Source organism: Galeopterus variegatus, unplaced genomic scaffold (assembly GCF_000696425.1).
Source record: "Galeopterus variegatus unplaced genomic scaffold, G_variegatus-3.0.2 Scaffold587, whole genome shotgun sequence".
NCBI classification, from domain to species: domain Eukaryota; kingdom Metazoa; phylum Chordata; class Mammalia; order Dermoptera; family Cynocephalidae; genus Galeopterus; species Galeopterus variegatus.
This window is the reverse complement of record NW_007726698.1, coordinates 424,055-447,517: the sequence shown is the minus strand read 5'-3', so window position 1 is coordinate 447,517 and position 23,463 is coordinate 424,055. Positions and strand designations below refer to the sequence as shown.

The following is a 23,463-nucleotide window of genomic DNA, read 5'->3' as shown; positions in this document are numbered from 1 at the left end:
GGTCTGTATGTGGGATCCGAACCCTCGGACGGGAGCGCCGCCGCGCTTCCCAAGCGGCGCACTATCCAGTGCGCCACCGGGCCGGCCCAATATTTTAAGTTTAAGATGCTTAAGATCTTCAACAATAAGATATATAAGCATTTACCTGTAATTTTTAGGCCAAATGTTCATTTTAGTAAGTGGTTTACCTGGCAAGTCATCACCATATCATCCTTTTGGGTTTCTTTTATTATCTTGTTTTGTTGTTGTTTTTCTTTTTTTTTTTTGGCAGCCGGCCTGTACGGGGATCTGAACCCTTGACCTTGGTGTTATAATACCATATGCTAACTTACTGAGCTAAGTGGCCAGCCCTCTTCCATTATTCTTGAGGTGGAATCCCCAACCCCAATTTGAGGATGTTGATATCAATTGGCCCAGATTACATAACTTTTTTACTGATTATGGACTACTCATATCCCCAAAGTTTTATTTCCTATTCAGAGTGACAGCAGCTGCAAGAGTTAAGGTTCTATTCGGAATGGAAAGATAACTGTGAATGTATAAGTCTCAACTACTGGTTCATAACTTCAGTGAAGTTTAGTGGAAGGGATAATGGTAGCTATATTTGGCTTAGAAACATAACAAGATTGAAAAGGTCTATTCATTCTTGAACAATCACTGAATGATCTCTGCATATCTCCTCAACCAAGATGCAAAGTTTAGAAAGGAATGTTTATGGCTTTGTCAAGGAATAACTATCATAAATTAGAAATTAATACATTCTTTTCCCTCCAAAAATTAGATTTTAAAAATTATTTGCAAATAAAACCATTTTCCTTTATTTCTAGTAGTTAGATCACTCAATCTTCCTTTTTATCTTTATACTTACCAGTGTCTCCACTGTTAACTCTTCTTCTAGGAATGGCTTTAACTCGTGCAGGTAAAATGGAGTGTTGTTTATCATATTCAGAAGCAACAACTGAGTATGATCTTTGGAAGACAGTTCTCTTTGCGAGATCAGTATCAGTTATGGGACTGGTTTCCAAACTGCAGGTAGAACAAGATGATAGAAATTTAGGAGAAAAAGTGAATGAAGTGTAACTATAGTGATTTTATAATAGTCTTAATATCTGAATCTATATTTCATGTGGAGAAACAAACTCAAAGCCAACTTTTCAAATGCAGTAACATTTTGATTGACTTCTGAACTATATCTTAAAACTTGTGGTTTTCTTAAATCTTCTTTGCATTTTAAATAAAAAGAAGACATCAAGTGTTCTAAACTCCTTTTAGAACCAAAGGTATTAAGGTAGAACTCATGTTTCATGATATTCAGGAAAAAGAGGCAGATATAATCATAAGTATGACAAACAAAAAGAAAATGGATGTGTACATGTGGAAAACTAATAAAACAGAAAGTGAAACTTGGTTGACTTTTCTTTTGATGCTTCAGTGTTCTATTAGGTTTCTCACTCCTGGGAAGTGCTGCCCAAAGCCCTTTTTAGCACATGGCCACAATGAAGTGTAATGAGAAGTAAAAAACTGGTTTTTGACATTAGCGTTGTTATACTTATATTCTATACAAGAATTCAATGATTTTCATCCAGACTTATGTAAACTAATAACTTTTCTATTTACTATAGCAACATTAAAATACACTTACAAAGTTATTAGGATGGATTTATAATTTCCTTTCATGAGACATTTTATAAAAAAGAGAAATATCTTCCCTTTCTTATTTCTCTGAGACAAATTTACAAACTATTCTTTTCATGTGTTCTCTTTTCTGTCACTTCATTCCAAATTGGGGCATTTTTTATCAGCTTGGGTTCTGGAGTTGCTTTTTCCCCATCATTCAAGTCAGGTTTGAAATCCTGCATCCCAGAGTAAAGCTTACATATTTTTAATAAGTGGCTAACTTCGTGTGTGTGTGTGTGTGTGTGTGTTCATTCACCACTTCCCTAAGCTTATGTACACTCTTGTACTCTTGTGTGAATAGACCATAAATGTTGTACATAACTACCTGGGGTAAATCTGCCTAAATGTAACTTTGGGCTGTTTGGTTCTAGAATGACTAGAGTATAAGAATATATTAGCTTAATTCACTTTACATACAGTGTGACTATAACTACAGACGTTTGTTCTGCTTTCAAAGGAAACTTCTACCAACTCATAAAAAAAAAATCATTACACAATTAAAAAAAGACCTGTTCTTATGAAAATGATAATGCTTGTGAAAAAATTTAAGCAACACAAGAAAACCCAAAGAAGAAAGCAAAGATGATCATCATTAATTCAACCTCACCTAGGTTGGGCCACATAATTCCTTGCTTTGGGGGCTTTTGTGCGTTCTGTAGGATGTTTAGCAACACTCTTGGCCTCTACCCACTAGGAGGCTAGTTGAACAAGCACAGTTTTGTCAAAAATGCTTTCAAACATATTGCCAGATGTCTGCTGGGAAGCAAAGATCATCCCTGGTTGAGAATCACTGATTTAATGAAATCATTATTCATTACCTTTTATAATAGCTTGAGTTTGTCAAGATGTTTTTCAAGAATAGCTCAAAGACACTATACTCCTTGAATTATGGTATGTTTGAGAATGTCTCAACCTGGATAAATATAAAATACTTGGGTCATAGTTTCTTTTTCTTTAGGATTTTGTGAACATTACACTTATGTGTTCCGGTATCATTATATTTTCACTATATACTGTATAGTCTTTTATAGGTGCTTTTCACTAACTATTTGATTCATTTGATTAACCCATAATCAATCATGAATTCTGTGGTAGAGCAGTGCTTTTTAAAAAAGTCCAGTATGGTCACACATGTGCTACTGTTCTTAAGATCTTTGGTATTTGAGTATGTCTGACAGATATTGTGTAAAACTTCTAAGGTAATATTTGCTTTCTTTTGGAGCTTGTTTCATTTTTTCCTTTCATTCAAAGTTGTTATACAGAAGTCTGAATTCAGATTAATTTTCCTTTTGCAAGATGACTTGCTTTTCTCCACTCAGATACTTGAAAAGTTTTCTTTTTTTTTTCTGGAAGTTTCAATACCTTATTTCTTCCAGTCATCTGTTGTAAAATTTCCCTTTTAATCTGTAAATTCAGTAGTTTTTTATTTGGGGGAATTTTTCTTTATATTACAGCTTTAGAAAAACTTTCTGTTATATTTGTTGTTTTTTCTACTTGAAAGATATCAGTTATTCTTATGTTAGATTATGTTTTTCGTACCTGTTATCTTTGTTCTGATTCCTATAGGTCCTTTTTCTCTTTATTCACTGTGATTATTTCAAACTTTTCCACTGATAATTCAATTTAGTGCTCTAAACATTTCTAATTAATTTATTAGTTTTACAATGGTGTTGATTTGCTGTTCAGTCTGTCCTCGCAGCTCCGTAATGTAGCTTTTTACTCCATTATGCTTATTATCTCAGTCTCACATATGAGCTTTTATTAAATTTATGCCATTATCAAGTTTTTTAATACTACAGAGTAAATACAGGGATTTTCTTTTTTTCCTTGAGATGAGTTTTCTTCCAGATTGTTTTTTTCATCTGACTTCTGTATGATACACCATTTTGATTTTGATAATGTTTGAAGTAGATAGCTCTGTTTAGTTCCTCTGTTCTGATAAAATTTGGGGAGATTTCCCTAGATTTCTTTTCCCATCATATTTGCCACCTGTTTTATCCTCCTCTGAGAGATAACTTGAGACTTTACTTAATATTCCATACCAGGGATCATTCTACCTAGTCGGGTGTATATCCCATTTCTGTGGTCACATTCTCTGGGACTTTAGATTATTGCTCTAATTTGGCATACAGCTGTGAAAAATAGGATTCCTTAGAAAATTTCTAATTTCTGCTGTGGTTCTAATGATAATACTAGAGGCTTCTACACTAAAGGATTCTACCTTTACTTTTTCCGGGATTTCAATTCATCTCCTTTTATCTACTTTTCTCTAATCTGAAAGGCGTTTGATTTCTTAGTATGGTTTTAGTAGTATGCAGAAGGATATCAGAATCTTCTGTTTCTTTTCACAGCCACCACTTTTAGAAATTTATGGCAACTTATATAGTTGGAGCTGGTAAATATTTTTCTTGGTTTTTACTGTTTTTTTTTTTTTTTTTTAATACATTGGGTACTTGGGATGGGCAACTCTCTGATACAGCTTCCTTTCACTATCTTTAGCTAGAAGTTTGTTCTACTTGATTTTGCTCAGAAAGGGTAATAATAACCCAAGGAATCACACTTATCAGACTAGTCTCAAAATGATTTCTAACTCTTTTTTAAAAGCCTGCCTTTAGAGACCCTTTATTACCTTTAAAGACTTAAAAGGCTATACTGTACTCCTTGGAGAAAAATGTCAAGAGCAGTTCCAGAAAGTCTTTGATGAGTAATCCACAAAGTTGGGGGTGGTGGGGAGAGTTGCAGTTATTTTTATTTATTTATTTATTTATTTTCCTTTTTGTCTTTTTTTTCCATGTCCGGCAACGGATCGCAACCCTCAGTGTCGCCCCCGTACTGGACCGGGACCAGCAACGGGATCGCAACCCTCGGTGTTGCTCCCGCGCCTCGCTCAGCCAGTGAGCAGGAACCGGTCTGTATGTGGGATCCGAACCCTCGGCGGGAGCGCGTCCCAAGCGGCGCACTATAGCAGTGCGCCACCGGGCCGGCCCTACAGTTATTTTTAATAGAAAAATACTCATTTGGATATATAAGTTCTATTATACTTACTAAAGAATCTATTATACTGCTTTATAATTAAACTGTATAGTATCAACACAGTGGCATATTTTAATAAGCACATTCTCTCTTCTTTCAGCAAATGTCTTCCTTTCCAATGGTATTATGTTCATAGTTATTCATGCCTGAAATCTTTTTTTTTTCTTTTCCTTTTTTTGTCTTTTTTCGTGTCCAGCAACGGATCGCAACCCTCAGTGTTGCGCCCGTACCGGACTGGGACTGGCAACGGGATCGCAACCCTCGGTGTTGCTCCCACACCTCGCTCAGCCAGTGAGCGGAAACCGGTCTGTACGTGGGATCCGAACCCTCGGTGAGAGCGCCACCGCGCTCCCAAGCGGCGCACTGTAGCAGTGCGCCACCGGGCCGGCCCCCATGCCTGAAATCTTGATGTCATCTTAAACTTATCTTCTTTATTATTCAGTTAGTCTACAAGTTACACTGATTTTTCCTATAAAATATCTCCTTTGTTCACATCTTTTTGCATAATCATTGCCAATATAATCCAATTCCACACACATAGCTGAAATCTTTGACTAAATTTTTCAGCTTCTCAATTGACACTGTAAGACTATCTTTGCATTTTTATCACTTCATTTCTCCTCTAAAAACGATTCAGTGGTATTCTGTTACTTTGTACATTATATTTACATGCTTCTATTCAGTTTTCAAAAAAGCTCTTTACTCTGATACTACCATATCTAACTAAGGAGGCATTGTAAGCAATAATCCAAGAAGTTTAAGATTTTTTTTCGATGTCACTTCTCCCATGGAACCTCTAATTTTCAAAGTAACCTTTCCCTACTCTGATTTACTACAGCACTAAATGATATAATACATAATGCAGTCTTTTCATTAGTTGATGTTTTCTCCCAGCTAGTCTGCCTCTCTCATCATGGACCTTGCCTTATTCATATAAGTAGCTTTTTCTTACTGCTCCAGCAGTTAGCAGAGCTGACTCAATGTCCTTCCTGAGACAGAAGAATGTACTAAAGAACTTCTAGAGCATTCTTTCCTAGTTCAAAGTCTTTCTTCCAGCAACCACTAAACAGGAGAGGAGAGAACTAAAATACCTTGGTGGCATAGACTTCATATTGCTCTCTGGCTCCTCAAATACATTAGGACTCGCATCAGGAGTTACTGATATGTATGGGGCAGGTACAGATGTTGAACGTAGATATCTCATTTCATCCTGGAATAGGTTGTCATCTTGATAGCCCACAAAATTTTCATGATGATGCCTGCATTAAATCAAACCCAATAACTTAAAGTATGATGACAATATAGATCCTCTCCATTTTTAATCTCCTTCATAAAAGGAAAAGCAGCACATGCAAATCTATAATAAAAGTGAAGTATTAAAATAATCACGTGTAGGTAGGCAGAAATAAAAGTCTGATAATTTTACACATAGATATTTCAGGGACCACAAACATTTCAAATCCAAAATTAAATTCATTTTCTTTCCTTCTGAGAACTTTTCCATTTTTCAATGTTTTGGTGAATATCCGGGTGTTTAAGATAAAACATTTCAATGTCACAGTAGGCTTAGCCCTCCACCATCACCAGTAACTCAGGCCTATGATACTAGGTTTCCTCTCACAGCCATTCTGTCTTCTCTTTCCCCATCTTCACTGCCATGGTTCAGACTCATTCTATTTCTTGCATGGACTACTGAAATACAGGTAGTCACTTTTTGGGTAGAAACATATATGAGTCAAATCTGAAAAATACTGGACATATGAAATGTTCTATGAGTTAGGATGGTGTCCATTCCTAGAGAGCTAAAAACAGAAAATCTATAATTATGCTACACTAGCATTTTTTACATGTTTTACAACTTGATTCTTTCTTTTTCAAACTAGAACGAAAAGTTGCTAACCTAAGTCTACTGAGTAGACTGATCAAAGCTAAAGATTTGTACCATTTGGTAGGCCTGATGATTTCCACCTTGGTCTCAAAAATACTTAGTCTAACATTTTCATTTTTGTTTCTAATTCATTTTACTACAATAGTAAGTACAAAATTTTTAAGAACTATGCAACTTTGCTATGCATAGAGGATGATACTATCTGAAATGGAACTGTTGGTGGGCAAACCAGGCCAGCAGTCAATATCTAGAAATCTTCATTTGTCAACCAATGAAAAAAAATTTAAATTTGGTATATGAAAGACTGCTTTTGAGTATCAGAATATAATATATGAAAGTATAAGTTCCACCATCGAAGTCAGATACTATAACAGGCTTCTCTCCATCTTTAGTTTTGCCCTTTTATCTAGTTTCCACATTAGTTTCCACATTCCACAGACTGACCTTTTAATTGCAAATCAGTTCATATATTTCCCTGTTTAAAATTTTTCCATTGTTTACTCTGCCTATGGGATAAAACCCAACTATAGCAGGGCTACAGAGCACCACATTACCTGGGTAACCTCTTCAAGCAGCATTTCACATATTTCCCCCAGTAGCCAATGCTTAACAACCCTGTGATTCCTCAAATGTGTAATGACGTTTCACTTGTGTCTTCACTCACCTGGGTTACTGTGCCAGGAATCGTTTCCCTCCCCATCTGCCTGATGGATTCCTATTTATCCTCTAATACTCTGCTGATGGGTCAGACCCTCTGGGGAGTCTTCCCTGATTTCCTTGGGAAGATTCTCCATCTTTTATGCTCTAACAGCATCCTACACATACTTCTAAGTCTATTATGCTATTCCTCACATGACATTTTTAATGTCTCACTGACATGTCTGTCTTCCCACCACAGTTTGAGCACATGGAAGCCAGGATTTTATTGTATTCACCTTGGCGTCTTCGGGGCCTAGCACAAAGCTGGTACACAACTGGTAATCATTTAAATGCTAAGAGAATAAATAATTTAAAAAAATGACTTTTATGGGAAACATCGGTTTCTTTCCATTTCAGCACTTCCCACTATTAACAGACTGAAGTCAGTCTACGAAAGAGTAAAAAATAGCTACAGTCTTACTTTCTAAGATATATTTTGTAATAAGAATAATACAAATTGACCAAGTATTTTCATGGGTTTTTTTTAAACCATAGAGTGTGTACCTTACTAGTAACATGTTGGTCAAAGCAACTCAAAAAATAAATTCCTAGTTTTCTTTGTTCTACACAATATCTGATGTAGTGTGAATATTTGGAGCAAATACCGAACTACCTTATGATATCTGTTAATCAGGGTAGCTGTTAATTCAAAGGTGATGGAAAAACAACAAAGTTTTATTACCTAGCTAATGTTTGTAAGTAGAGACAAGGCATTTTCACGGGAAGATCCTCAGAAATGCCCTCTTTCACACTGGGCAGCTGCGATTGAAATGGCTTTGCAGGATGGTAACAAAGAATGCTTGGTTCTGCTGCACTGCTTAGGGACAGCAGGAAGAGTGCGTTGGCTTTAATCACCTGGTGCGCTTCCATTGTGGGCAAGGCACGAGGAGTCTTGACTTGCATTGGCTTTCTCCTAGACTGTTTGACCTGGCAAAGAAAAATTACAGTAATCTTTTCATACTTATATTAAAAAATTTAATTTCTTAAGGTAAATATTTTGGGTTTCTAAGAAAAATTATTAAATACTTGTAGAACTACTTGAAAATATGGTAGTGATTACCAAAAACAACATTCACTTCATGCTTTTCCTGAACTGATTGGAACTATTTTATATATTACACAAATTGTATTTCTTCTCTTTCCTTGGGAAAATTCAAAACCTAACCAGTTAAATCTAAATTATTATTCTTTAAAAAAAAGAGTAAATAATCTGTGGGTGTGTGTGTTCAGCAAATTTTTTAGTTAGGTGAATGATCTTGAGTGTAGTTAGTGTGAATGATCTTTGGTTTCCATGAGTCCTACAATATAATTAGGGATTAAAGAAGAGAGAGAGGAGATAAAGAATGGGGGGAAAAAACAGGAGCAGAAAAAGAGAAAGAGTAAAGAGAGAGAAAGGTAAAGAATGAAAGATATGTATATATGCAAAGTAACAGACAATTAATGATAAAGAATTACACAACAGACATCTGTCAATAAGGTGTGTACCAAAGTCCTGTCCCAAGATATAATTTATTTTTTTAATTAAAAACAGCTGACCTAGAACAGATTTTAAATTTGTATTTTATTTCCGTTATAAAAGCTGATACTTAAATATCAACTATGTGGAATTACCTGATGTAATAATGTGATAATAAGAAGAGATTTTTATAAGGTGTATCCATATCATTAACAGTATAGCTCGGAATGGAACAGAAATACCTTCTCCCTTGCAGCGGCCTGTTTTTCACGGAGGTATTTTTCTCTACAGCGATCACATACTAGATACCAAGTACTTCCTCCTATGCCACCATCACCGCAGTTACCAGCCCATCCTCCACAAAAATGCCCAATGCTATTGTAACCTTGTCCACCAGCATACCGGCCACAACCTTGAAACAATAACAAAAATAAATATTTAACACTTTAAATGTCCTTAATAGTTTGATGCTCACTACTTATCCAACAATGACAGATTCAGCTTTTCAAAGTAAGCAAAATATTAAGGCAAGTATTTGATTTTTTTTCGGGCTATTAACTATATCTGAAAAATAGTATGCTTGAACAAAAAGCGATCAATTAAATGATGCCCTAATATTAGAGACACTCTATTTCTACACAGGCAGATTAAAAGAAATATAGGATGCAGGTACATTTTGATTTACTTAGGTATGTCAATAAAATTAAATGAAACGAGCATAAATACTGCGTATGAATATATTTTCAGAAAACATATACTTACAAACCATTTGAGGTGTAATATGTAGGGAGAAAAAAAATTAACCAAACTTGTATTAGTTGAATTTTGGAATATTAACCAACGTTAGAGAAATCCTATGTTTACCTAAAATGCGCTGCGTATGAATATATTTTCAGAAAACATATACTTACAAACCATTTGAGGTGTAATATGTAGAGGGAGAAAAAAAATTAACCAAACTTGTATTAGTTGAATTTTGGAATATTAACCAACGTTAGAGAAATCCTATGTTTACCTAAAATGCAGTCTTCTGATAAAACTATTGGTAACAAGAAAATGCCCAAAAGGGGCCGGCCTGGTGGCGCACTGGAGAGTTCGGATCCCACATACAGACCGGCGGCTCACTGGCTGAGCGTGGTGCGGGCGCAACACTGAGGGTTGCGATCCCGTTGCCGGTCCCCGGTACGGGCACAACACCGAGGGTTGCGATCCCGTTACCGGTCAGTAAAAAAGACAAAAAGGAAAAAAAAAAAAAGAAAATGCCCAAAGGAATCAGTATAATCTAATTTAATTTACAATTTTGAACAAGAAAACACTAAAATCAAGGAAGACCTAATATTGGCATCTGCCCTGGATTTATGGACATGCCACTATTTCTATTGTGTGAGACACCTTAACAGCATCCTCTGGGTAATACATAAAATATTTTAAAAAATAAACAATATTTCAAAATGTGCTACATTAAAATGAAATGTTTTAATAATATTAATTATTTATTAATTCCCTGACTATACTAGAATTTCTTTTCCTGTTTTTCACAAAACCTATACAGACAGTGCACTTTAAAAATAACGTTATAAAATACTATAAATTCTAGGCAACAGTTTCCCTATACTAGAGCTGCTCAAGTTGTAAGTGACTTAGTTCATTTAAAAAAATAAAACTTACATGCACATTAAACAGTACCATTTACCTGGGTGAGCTTGTCTCATGTGATAGGTCACTGGGTATGGATGTGATTCTCCACACAGCTCACAGATGGTATCTTTCTCTGGTCCTCCTACTGCCAGCTGGGCCATTTCACCAAACAAATTACCCCTGGGCCTAACTTCTGTCTTTTCTTTTTTCTTTTTTTCCTTTTTGGCCTTCTTATTCTCTTTCTCACATTCTTTCTTTTTAAGGACTGCACAGGAACCAGGACTTGGAAAAATCATATTCTGGGAAGCAGCCTTGATAGTAGCCAAAGAGATGTCCTCCCAAAAAGCCACTAAATGTTGTAAAGTTAAGGGAAGAGGAGATTTAGATTTCATTGTGTGATGCATGGACATTTCAAAAGTGGCTTCGGTTTTCCCATCCTCACATTTTTCATGCAGAGGTGGTTCCTTAAGCATAGACAGCACCTTATTTTTGTTGATGCTACCCATCTTAGATATATCTGGTCCATGAGGTGCAATATTAAACATATTTAGTGCAGATGATATTTCCAATGAGTGTCTATTTTTTAACTTGGTTTCTTTTTCCTCTGTAGGCTGCTGGCTATTTAAACTACTTCTTATAGGAGCATGTTCTTTGGAAAGTTCAGGATTAAATTTTAGGAAAGAAGAACAAGCCATTGCATCATGTACTATGCCTTCGTGCCATAGAAAGGAGGCAAAGACGGCTCTGGCACATTCAGCCACACTAGGAGACATGGCTTGCTTGGCTGGCTCTAAAGGTTTGGATCCATCTCCTTTGAAAAGAAAACTAGATTTTTCTTTTTTAGGCCTGGTGTGCCTGCTAGCACATTTTCGACTTATTTTGGGGGATGCTCTCATTTCCTGTTCATCTTTCAGTGGTGCTTTTCCTATGCTGAAATGAACTTTATTTGAACCTTCATCCACACTCTTAAATTCACTGCTTTCATCACAGGTACTGTCTGTTAGACTATTTGTTTTTAAAGTACTTGAGGTGCAGACTTCAACCACCTCACTGTGAAGGTTTTCCTGTACCACATGGGGAGAGGGAGCTCTATTTTCAGAGCCAGGGGAATCTTTGGGATCCTTTGGTACTGATTTTGGTTTTGGTGATGTTGATCGTCCTCGTAATGGTTCTGTGAGGGGCACTTTCTTCTTGCGGAGGGTATCTGGATCAAGTGTGTAAGAGTCTGATTTGGAACGTTCCCGAGGGGGATCAAGTTTTGTCTTAACAGGAGCAGTGCTTTTCTGAGGTAGGTTTTTATCATGTGGTGAGGAGGAGCGTGGAGAACTAGCACCAGATGGGCTAGACCTATTGGCTGGGAGAGTCTTTGGCTTAGGAGATGATGACCGTGAACCTGGTCCTGGGGATTCAGCTCTGAGGCTAGAAGACATCCTCCCATCAGATTTTAGTGTCTGCAAGGTGTTATGGTTGGGCGACAATGACCTACTATGGGAATCTGATCTCAACTTTGCAGCATCAGATTTTAACATTAGGGATTCACTAGCAGATAAACCTTCTGTACCCCTTGGCTTCTTCTGATCAGCAGTCATCCGGCTCATACGTCCATCAGGTTTAAGTGATCTGCTGTGCTTAGAAGACAGTTCTGATTTTCCTGATGTAGAGACTGGTCTAGAAGATGTTGAGATACTTCCTCGGTCACCTGTATGGTCCATTTCATAGTAAAACTTGTTAATAAAATTATAACTTACTGATAATTCAGCCACTAAACACTAAAATAAAACATAACTACAAAATTTACATTGCTTGTCGTACACAAAAATACTTGAAGAATAAGATAAATTAGGGGAAACATTTCTCATAAAATTTCTACTATACTATTATACAACTATTACCACTAAAAACTATTTTCATGGATGCAAAACAGACTGAATAAATAGTACCTATGCACTATATGACATAGCAATGATATCTGAACCTCAGCTCTAGCAAAATAACTAATCAGAATTTAAATTCAGGGAGGAACTAGACAGAGGAAGAAGCACAATTATTTTTTTTGGAATAATAAATTATGAAAACGTATGTATTTCAAATATAAAGCAGTTGAGCTAAATTTCCAGTACAGTGAGACCTCACATACTTAGGGCAATGGCAAACGTCTTGTTGAATTAGGAAATTGAACATATACATAGATGCATTTATCATTTTCACATGTACAAATAAATACAATTAGGTTAATAAAGAGGTGCTCAGGAGACAGCCTATTTTAATGATTGGATTAGAATAATTTATAATTAATCTATAAATACCGTAACACTATTATTTAATTACATGTAAGTCAGATGGTCTATTACTTATAAAAAAGTTGTATTCCAAAAGTTCAGTAAGCTTAGCTGGTTAAAACTCAGAGCTTGTGTCCCCTTGGAAACAAGAGAAACAGCAGCATCCTCAGAATGAGAAGCACAAGTCCAAATTGTGGATCCTCAAAACAAGGTGTTAGGAGAATGACAGAAAAAGAGGATAAAAAGAAAAATAATCTTTCCTATCTAAGGCAAAGCACTAGATATTTCTACATGGATACCATTTATTTTCAGCATCCCGGCCTTCATTCAGCCTCCCTTCTTCCTACTATTTTATGCTTTCCTTTGAGGCATTAGAGCCAGGCTGTTGTTATCCTCCAGTAATTGGTACAAGCTCCAGCATTATCTTTCCTCCTTAAACTAAAAACTCCTACTCTTAGTGCAAGTGATATTAATTAGTTTTCAGGAGGAAAGCAATTGACTGAAATGAATCTAGTGATATGAAAAACTGAAAATCCATGAATTTTGCTAGAAGTATTTATATTTTTTGAAAGAGAGTTCCTAGAAAATTGAGATGAATTTGTAAATGGTTATAATTGTAGGTTTTCTTTGTTTTTCTTTCTTAAGAAAAAGGAATGTGAACAAATTTCGATAATGGAGCGACAAAATTATCTTTGCTTGCTTGCATGCGTGCATGTGTTTTAAGTACTTGCAGTCACAGTCTAATTATCTATAGGTCAGGACAGTAATATTGTAGAATCTACCCTCTGCATGGAAGGTCCTCAGGAGCAGATATTTTTGTCTGTTACTCTTCACTGATGTAATGTCAAAAACTGGTCCTGGAATACACTATAGGGGCTCAATAGATATTTGCTGAATGAGTAATAAATTCCTACTTTCTTAATTTTTTTTCTTCTGCTATTCCCAAATCTTCACAATCTCTGAGAATCTACTTTTTATAATTATGGCTCCCAAGGCCACAGGGCAGAGATAACAGTAGTCGTTGCGTAAAGGTTAGACAAGTGCAAGTATAATCCTATAGTAAAATAACACCACATGGCAAATAGACTATTTAGAGCACACTGATGAACTGAATATTATTTTAATTGTGCAACATACAATGTTTAGGATAATTATTCTCATTCTTGGGATAAATAAAAGTAACTATACAGAACATAATGCTCTTCAAGTTTCTCACAACGCTTTATTATTCCATCATGAATTTTCTTTATTACATATGTGCTCTTTTATAAATGCAATATAAGAGATTAGACTACATTTGGGGAAAGTTGGTGAAAAAAATCACAAAATAGAAAAGAATTCTAAATGTTGATGCTGTCTTGGGAGAGCAGAGATAAACAGATGTGATCTTGGTAAATAAGTATTCTCAAATTGTTCAAAAGCTTCCCATTTCATCTTACTGACATAGTAATAGTATATAGAAAATTTTATAAATGCATAAATTACATACGGTAGACTTAATCATCAGCTTAGCCCTGGCCACTAATTTCAAGTATGTGATGTTAGGTGTATTAGCTTGTTGTTATTAATATGAGAGCTGGAAACATATTTATCTCCTTCATCATCACATTTATTTCAGAACATACATAACAGTGAATCTAGATAATTTTTTTTTTTCTTGGCAGCTGGCTGGTACAGGGATTGAACCCTGAACTTGGTGTGATAAACATCATGGTGTGATCAACATCATGCTGTAACTTACTGAGGTAACTGGCCAGCCCCTTAGATAAGTAGTAAATTTTTTATATTTGGTACCCCTCTCTCCAAAAAATCAATTTGTGAACTGAAAGAGGTTTTCTCTCTAATTTATAAAAAAGGAAAACTTGTTTTAGGATTTTTAACATAATGGGAAGTGTTCCAACCTCAGATGTGTCCTAACGGCTGACCTGTTCACCTGTTGCATGCAAAGGGATGTTGAATATACACTGATGCTACATCTAATCCTTGGAGCGTATGCACTCACAGTGGTGGTATTTCCTCATAATGGCTGCTGAACAATGGATCTATCCAATACCAGGAACACCACTTGTCATATGTGAGCAAAAAAGTTTGTTATAAAATAAAGCATAAGCATTTGTATACCTTATTTTTATACCTCTAGTAGTAATAATATTTTCGTAAGATCTGTAAGTGGTGATAACTAAGTATCTGTTAGAGTTCAGATGCATAAATAATGGTAGAAGTATTTCTTCCTAAGACGTATTTCTTAAATCATAATTAAATCTTTTTGAAAAATTTACTTTTTCAAAATATATTTCATATATTTAAAAAAAATATGTTAAGTCTGTTAAGTGAGACAAGCCCATATGCTAACTAATTTCCGTTTATTTTCTTCACTGGGGTTTCAAAAATTTTGTGGCATGTACTAAATATAACTAAAAATGTCATGTTGTGGCTGTTCAAAATATTAATAAATACAAACACTTTGTTAAAAATCCTCAGACCATACTTAATACTGTCATATTTATCATTTAACTTAGTTTAACAATAATATGAGTATTTCTCATATGTAAGTTTAAGTGACAATAGGCAAAAATTTTCTAACCTGAAAGTAATTCTGAAAAAGTAATAATACAAGACAGAAATTTAGTGGACTAAAAACAAATTAAATGTTATAAACCATCTTAAATGTTAAGAATTCATCCACTAAATGATTCACATGGCTTTTTTTATGCCCAAATCAGAAATTATCAGGTTATATGATACCATACTACAATATACCATAAAATGTATAATATATTATAAATATGAGGTTACAAGATAATATATGCTACTATAAACAATACTATACATTATATTGAACAGGCCACACAATATTATTTATTATCCTTTATATTTACTATTTATATATTTCATTTATGGTGGTATGACTATCAATTATACAAAAAATATATATATATATAACTGTTTTACCCATTTCTAAGAAAAAAGAAATTACTTGAAATACTTATGTACTATATTAACCATCACTACAAAACTTTTTGATAAAAATTTCCCAAAATACAAAATTTTTAAAGTATAATTAAATATTACTTTAAGACAAAAAAATAGCTTCTATACTATTTTAAAAGACAAAAAGTGTAGTTTTTAATTGTGTGAAATTTTTCCAATTGTCAACAGTTTAAACATTTCTAAGTTTAAAGTATTATAACTAAGTCACTAAGAAAATACTATAAAGAAGATTCATGCCAGACAGAATAGGTAGGTTTATATATATACGCTCTGATAACTAAGTTAAACTAAAACCTTAACTATTAAAGTGTTTCTCATAAAAAACTAAAATAGTAAAATGATTTTTACATTATATAACAGTAAAATAAGTTTAAGACAGAACTGTCACATAATATTATTATATTGTTAAAGATTATAATGTGCCTTATGCCTTACACATATATCATCTTGTCCTAATAATAATGTTTAAAACTCCCCAAATTAGGCATTTCTTTCTTTCTATATACCGATTTTATTTATTTAAGTTTTATAAAGTATTAAATAAGAATAATATTTAACCTACAGATATAACATGCATAGCAATGAAGATAATCTATAATACTGAGTAGGTACATCACAAGTTATTCTGAACAGATAAAGTTTTAAATAAAATGATAAACTTTAATTTTAAAAAAATGGAGTGAGATGAAAATGATTGAGGTGAACTTCTTTACTGACACTTTCTACGTTCATTAAGAATGGCCCATCCATGAATGCACGTATACCCACCCTTCAGTTTGTGAGATAGAGATGAGAGAGCAGAGGCAGGCCCAGCTACACCATAATTTTTGTAAATGCGCTCACGAGAAGCAAGGTTGCGAGATGGAGATTCTACAGTGGAAACATTGGCAAAGAAGCAGCACAGATTCAATGGAAAAAAAAATTAAGCCAAGAACACAAGCAAAAACAAAGCATTTCAAATGGTATGCAACTATAAACTTATAAAAATAGTTTATATTCTGCCAAAATTTTCAACAAGTTTATAATTTTCCAAAATTAAAACTAAAACAAAGGTCAAATTAATTAATTTAGATTAATAATATGTGTTAATATGTCCAATGTGTTAACTTAAAAGTTAGTAAGACTCATAGCTCTGATAAATAAAATTTGAGCATTTCTTTTTAGACAAATATTTCTTTAACTCAGCTTTCTTTAATTTGGTGCTTTTTACCAAATTAAATAACTGTTTATAAGTAACTGTTATTTCTTTTAAATAGCGGGAGATAAAAAAATGCTACTTACAGTGTAACTATCGTCATCTGGTTTTCCGAATGGACCCACTACTATGATTTTCCACTATGTATCTCAGAATGGACCCAAGTTGACATTTACGTTTGGCTACTTTTCTGACTCCATCTTCCGTAAAAAATGTTAGTGCTAACTCCAGTATTTAGTGTTTATTTTCTAGCTCTATTTCTGAGATACCAAATTTTGCTTATAAAAAGTGTCATAACACAAAAAAAGCAAAAAAAATTTAAAAGTCACCAGACAATTTTAGATACAATGATTTACTATGTAGAAAATTAAGTACTCAATATTAAATAATTTATCTTTTTTCAAAGAACAATAGAACCTTTAAAGTACAGTCTTTTAAAAGCAGTAAGCTAAAAAAAAAATCTCTATCTGAATCTGAAAAAAAATTCATTGTATTTAAAAATTTAACTCATGGGGGTTGGCCAGTTAGCTCAGTTGGTTAGAGCATGGAGTTATAACACCAAGGTCAAGGGTTTGGATTCCTGTACCAACCAGAGGTCAAAAATAAATAAATAAATAAATAAAATTTTAACTCATGTCAATTAAAATGAAATTAATCAGTTGAGCTGAAATAAATTCAAGCAATAAGGAGATGATAACTTTCTTAATGTTATTAACATAAAAAACTAGATACATCAAAAAAGTATATACTTTTCTTAAAATAGTAAAAGTATTGTTTTTGACTGATTCATTATTATGGCCAAGATTAAAGATGAATGACTCACAAATTAAGAAGTCATTTCAGTGTAATGACTGAGTATGTATTATGTGACAGACATTGTTCTAGACACTGGAGCTACAACAGTGAACAGAAACAAAGTCCCTGCTCTTATGGAGCTTATAGTCAGATGAGAGGAGAGAGAGAATGAACAAGTAAGAATATACTATATCAGATGGTGATAAACATGAGAGTCATAAGCATACAGGTGTTGGGTAAGACACCATGACTGGATAAGACCACTTAGAAGTGAGGTCTAGAAGAGACCAAAGCCCTGGGACATTCCTGAGAATAACAGAATAGATGGGGATGGAAAAGGGAAACTGAAAATGTTCAGTAATGAGGTAGGAAATATCCAGCAGGCAAATGAATGTGTCTCTAGGAAGAAAGAGATCAACTCTGTCAGACACTCCTGATAAAGTAAAATGAGATATTAAAACTGACAACTGAATTTTGCAAAACTTATTTTTTTTCCAATAAAAAACCAAAACAAAACCCTCTCCAGATCTCACATCCTGTTTTATGGTACCACTCTATTTCTTTCCTTCCCTTTACAGCAAATTGTGACAGATTTCTCTATATTCACTGTCTCCAATTTCTCTTGAACCCACTTTAATCAAGTTCTGCAACCTCATTCTTTGGGAGTTGCTTTTTTTTTTTTTTTGTCTTTTTGTCTTTTTTTTTCGTGACCGGCAACGGATCGCAACCCTCAGTGTCGCTCCCGTACCGGACCGGGACCGGCAACGGGATCGCAACCCTCGGCGTTGCCCCCGCTCCTCGCTCAGCCAGTGAGCGGCCGGTCTGTATGTGGGATCCAAACCCTCGGCGGGAGCGCCGCCGCACTTTCCAAGCGGTGCACTGTAGCAGTGCGCCACCAGGCCGGCCCGGGAGTTGCTTTTACTAAGGTCATCAGTGATCTCCACATTGCTAAATCCAATGGCCCATTCTCAATCCTCATTTTACCTGACCTATCAGCATCAACTGATGTAGCTTATCAGTAACTCCTTGAAATACTTTCTTTACTCACCTTGTAGAAATACCATATTTACTTGATTTTTCTATCTCTATGGCGGTTTTTCAGTCTCTTTTGCCAGTTTATCCTCCTCTCTTCCACCTCTAAAAACTGGAGTGCACCGGAGCTCAGTCTTTAGGCCTCTCTTCTCTTTCAACCTATACCTACTCTCCAGCTGTTTTCATTTATTCTTATAGCTTTCAATATCACCTATATGCAAGCAACTCTCAAATTATTCTGCTATAAGTCAATGGACTACCAGTGTATATGTCCTACCCAGACATTTCTTCTGGACTCCAGGGAGACATATCCATCTCAACTTATCTCCATTAGATTTAATAGTAACCTCAAACTTAACATATCTAGGATAAAGGGTTTGCAAACATGACCACAATTATTCCTATCCCAGTATGCACGCACCTTTACAGCAATTCTAACCAAGAGATGGGGTCTATTTCTCTACTCTGGAACACAGTCTGGCCTTGTGTCTTGCTCTGACCAACAGAACATGGCAGTTGTGATGTGCCAGTTTTAAGACTAAACCTCAAGAGATCATGCATGCTTCTGCTTTTCAGAATCTTGCAACATCCACTTGAACAAACCCAGATTAGTCCACTGACTGATGAGATACTTGGCTCAGTCACTCTGTTCCTCCCAGCCCAATCACAGTCAAACTTCCAAGGTAAAGTTGCCTAGCTGACCTACAGATGACTACGGATGCATAAAGGAATCCAGCCAAGATCAGAACTATCCAGCTGAACCTGCCTAATCTGCCAATCCAAAGAACTGTGAGCTAAAGAAACAGTGCTTGTTTTGGTCATAAATTCTGGGATTTGTTATGCAATAGTAGCTTAGCAGTATGAAGTCCAAAATTAAGCCCTTGTTACTGCCCACCAAACCTGATTCTCCTGTAATGCTCATAGTAAGTAGAAACTACATTCTTCTAAATGCCTAAGCAAAAAATGTAGATTCACCCTTTACTATTTCCTTCTTCTCATTGCTTGTTCAATCTAAGAAAATCTGGTGATTACCCTTCAAAATATACCCAGTAGTCCATGATTAACTATCAGTTCCTTGACTACTCTGGTAAAGCCACCATTGTTTCTCAATTGGATTACTGCCAAAGCCTCCCAAACTGGCCTCTTTGCAGTGCTTAGTGCCTGGTGCATAGGTGGTACTAAATAAATATTTGTTGATTCAATGGATCTCTATAGCTTAGCTCATGTTATTCTCAGAGTTGAAATGCTCCTTTAACAACCACCATCCCCTGACACCTGGCTTGCTTGATTAACTCTTATGAATCTTTTGACACTCTGATCAAGCACTGCCTCTTTTTTTTTTTTTTTCCCCTTTTTTGCAATAATTAAATTTCGCTATAAAAATGGACTGAAAAGGAGCTAGGAAACCTCATTTGTCCCTTTCTAAATTCCTTCCTGCAACTTGTTCCATACTGAGAATAGACTGCTCTCTCTCAGACTTGGACTTATTCCACATCTTCCTTATAGTGTGAGAGGTGCTGTTTGCATCAAAAGACAATAATAATAATACCAGCAGATAACATTTATTGGACATCCCATCTTATAAAGCTAACAAGGGCTCAGATGTCTCAAGTAATTTAACTAAATCTAGTAAGTGGCTGAAAAGAAATCTGAGCTGAAAGTTTTCCATGACTACATCTCTACAAGTTAAGTAAACAGAGCACTTTAGCATGTTAGTATTCTCAAATGTAAATACTCATGCAGATACCCAAATAAACTTTTTTGTCACAGTTAACAATTTTTTTTGTTCATTTAAGAATGTGACATATAACAGAAAACTCTTCTTGAAAGGTAACCTACAGTTATCATATCTGAGCTAGAAAGTACTATATATTTTGATATATATTGTACATTACATTATGTTTAAATATCTGGGAGAATAATAAATTGTCTTAAGACTTATTTAACATTTTTTTCTACCAAAAAATAAAAGTAAACTATTTAGCCTCTTGGATAGTAGGTAGAAAATAATAAAATGCTAGGTTAAACATATTCACTTGGAATACAATTTTTTAGTTGGAGGATCTTGCTTAGAATTCAATCAGTACAAACTCAGAACTACTAGACATCATATCATCACAGTGTAGCTGATTTTAATTATTTTACTAATGTAATTACTAAGAGAAAGAAATATTCTTTCTTTTCTTTGAAGATGTACTCTGAGTAAATACTGGAATATCTATCATAAGATAACTAGGAACACATGATTTTAAATTGAAGAGGTGATAATCTTAGGTATATATAGTCAATAAGAACTCCTTAAATGCCAATGATGTTTAAGACACTGTTGGAGTTATGGGACAAAAAATGATGCTGTCAAAAGAAATGAGAAAAAATAATAAAAATAAGAAATTTAATATTCTTAAAAAAAGCAGTCACTGATTATCATTCCCTATTTCAGTCCACTTATTGCCAAACTGCTTACCAATTCTAAAACATATATAACTAATTTTGAAATAAAAAAGTAAATTATAGAACAGTGAAGAAGAATTCTATATACACACTTCTCTTTCTCATGCCCCAGTGCATTCACATACACAGTAAGACAAGAAAAATTTGTAATTTATTTCTGTAATTATTCTATTTCATTGGAATAAAGTTGAAATAATTTGTATATATATAAAATACTTTTGCTAATTTAAAGATTACCAAATTAATTTAATGGGCTAGATTATTTTAAATTCCAAAGATTACTGAAAAAAACCTATGCTTCAGGAAAAAAAAATTACTGATAATAATACTTATAGAAATGGTAGATAAACTTAAAATATAGGGCAGTTTATTTGTGTCCTTGTAGAATTTGTCTAATTAACTGGGAACTTGCATTATGACATTTAGGAAATCTTTTTCCTTTTGAAATATTGTTGAACTTTAAAACTTAAACCTTAAAAAGAGAAAAATAATCAATTTGAACAAAGCTAATATTCTAGATACTAGAACTAAATGTAAACAGAAATTTAAAATATGTATGTTAAATAATAGATTTTGCATTATTTATCTAGGCAAGGCTGATTATTTGAAAAACATGGCCTTCTCAGTCAGTAGAACTGCTGCATGTTCTGGCTCTACCTTTTTACCATGTATGTTTCAAGGGCAAATCATTTACCTCTCTAAGCATCTATCTCCTTACCTGTAAAATGGAGATAACAGACATTATCTCAAATAAGGATTACTAATGTGCTTAATTACAGTGTTTGTACACAGTGGTGACTACCAGTATAAAAAAAAATTAGTAAATATGGTCACCTACACACATTTTATTTTAGAATCACAAAAGTATTAGTCAAAAATGATTCTCATTCTACTAATAAGTACAGGAATGTTCATGATGAATAGCCATTTTCTAAAGCAAGGTGAAATGCTGGTGGGATGCATGGCAGTGAGTGGAAAGAGTATCTTACTCAGGGAGGCTTGTACTCTGCCACATTTTTACCTTTCCTAACATGATATGAAAAATACAATCCTAAATTGTTTTCAAAACATTAAAGATATTGTTCAGATTCATACGTTTTTTTAGTTATGCTTAAGATTATGACTTGTTTTCTAGACTTTGGAAGTCAAACTGCAGTAATATTCTGCTGAGAATAAGAAGTTCTGAAAAAGATCTAAGTAATACCCACTGTTGGAGTACAGGCAAGTAATGATTCAGAAAATCGGTAACTGAGACACATATAGGTCATGATTTCAAATCTGCTCCAAGATAGTGGTAAAAAAGGGGTGATACTGATTAACACATGCACAATACACATAAAATTATACTGACACAATGTCACTTGGAAACCTGTCATCACCTGAAAGAGAAAACTCAGATCTTATTATGATCTTTATGTTTTGTTCTAAAATAATTTATTAGTTAAATCTGGTAAAATAAAAATAGTAATTACACTTGTTTTTGTGAAGACTTGCAATGACCCTTCAGGTAGAACAAAATCGTCCTTACTCCTTAGTTCTTTTGTCTGCTGCTGCTATGACATTACTAGGGAGTTTCTCTCTTTAAATTCAATTTGTACATGAATGAATTTGAATTTTCTAATATGAATTTTATGAATTCTCTGCCTGACTGATCATTTTTTTTTCCTTTTTGTTTTTTCCCCTTGTCTTTACTTTTAAAACTTCCTGCAACCTAGGTATATTTAAATGTAAAGTCTGTTGCTCTGTAACATTAATACACCAAGTCTTTACTTCTCTTTCATTCTCCTGTAATAATGTTTATCATGGAAGAAAAAACTATTTCATTCACATGATACTATTCCACTTCCTTGAAATTCCTCTCTTGAGACATTCAAATGAATATTATACATGAATAGAGATGATGATAAGCTAGATGATGACAAACTAATTTCATTAATTAAAATTGCCTAATGTATAGTACAAACTCAGAAAAGTTTAGAATCTTGTTTACTCTTTACCTAAGGTGAATATGATAACGAATAGTATCATTTGCTACCTGTATACTACCCTGGTTCTTAATAATAACTAAACCAGCTACCATTCTCTTAAGTAACCCTAATAACTGTTACCAAAGTATTTTTGTAGAAAAATAACTTAGGACTTAAGTGTGAATGTACTTTATTAAAGCAAAGAGGTCACGCATTTGAATCCAAATAACAGTTGTACAAACTGCAACTTTCATGAACTATCTCATTCAGTTAGTGTGTTTATATATTGTAGCCAACATGAGAACTGAATGCATATTGTAGGACTTAAGTGTGAATGTACTTTATTAAAGCAAAGAGGTCAC

General features: G+C 34.3%; 1 protein-coding gene across 1 annotated transcript in view; it reads right to left on the bottom strand.

Moving 5' to 3' along the window:
• MYCBP2 (MYC binding protein 2, E3 ubiquitin protein ligase) overlaps positions 1–23,463 on the bottom strand; it is a 260,417-nt gene that overhangs the window by 37,488 nt on the left and 199,466 nt on the right. Inside the window, exons 57-61 of the mRNA XM_008570270.1 lie at positions 10,447–12,090; positions 8,996–9,165; positions 7,980–8,224; positions 5,802–5,969; positions 869–1,026 (exon numbers count right to left, since the gene is read on the bottom strand). Coding sequence (XP_008568492.1) covers positions 869–1,026; positions 5,802–5,969; positions 7,980–8,224; positions 8,996–9,165; positions 10,447–12,090 — 2,385 coding nt within the window. The remainder of the gene's footprint in view (positions 1–868; positions 1,027–5,801; positions 5,970–7,979; positions 8,225–8,995; positions 9,166–10,446; positions 12,091–23,463) is intronic.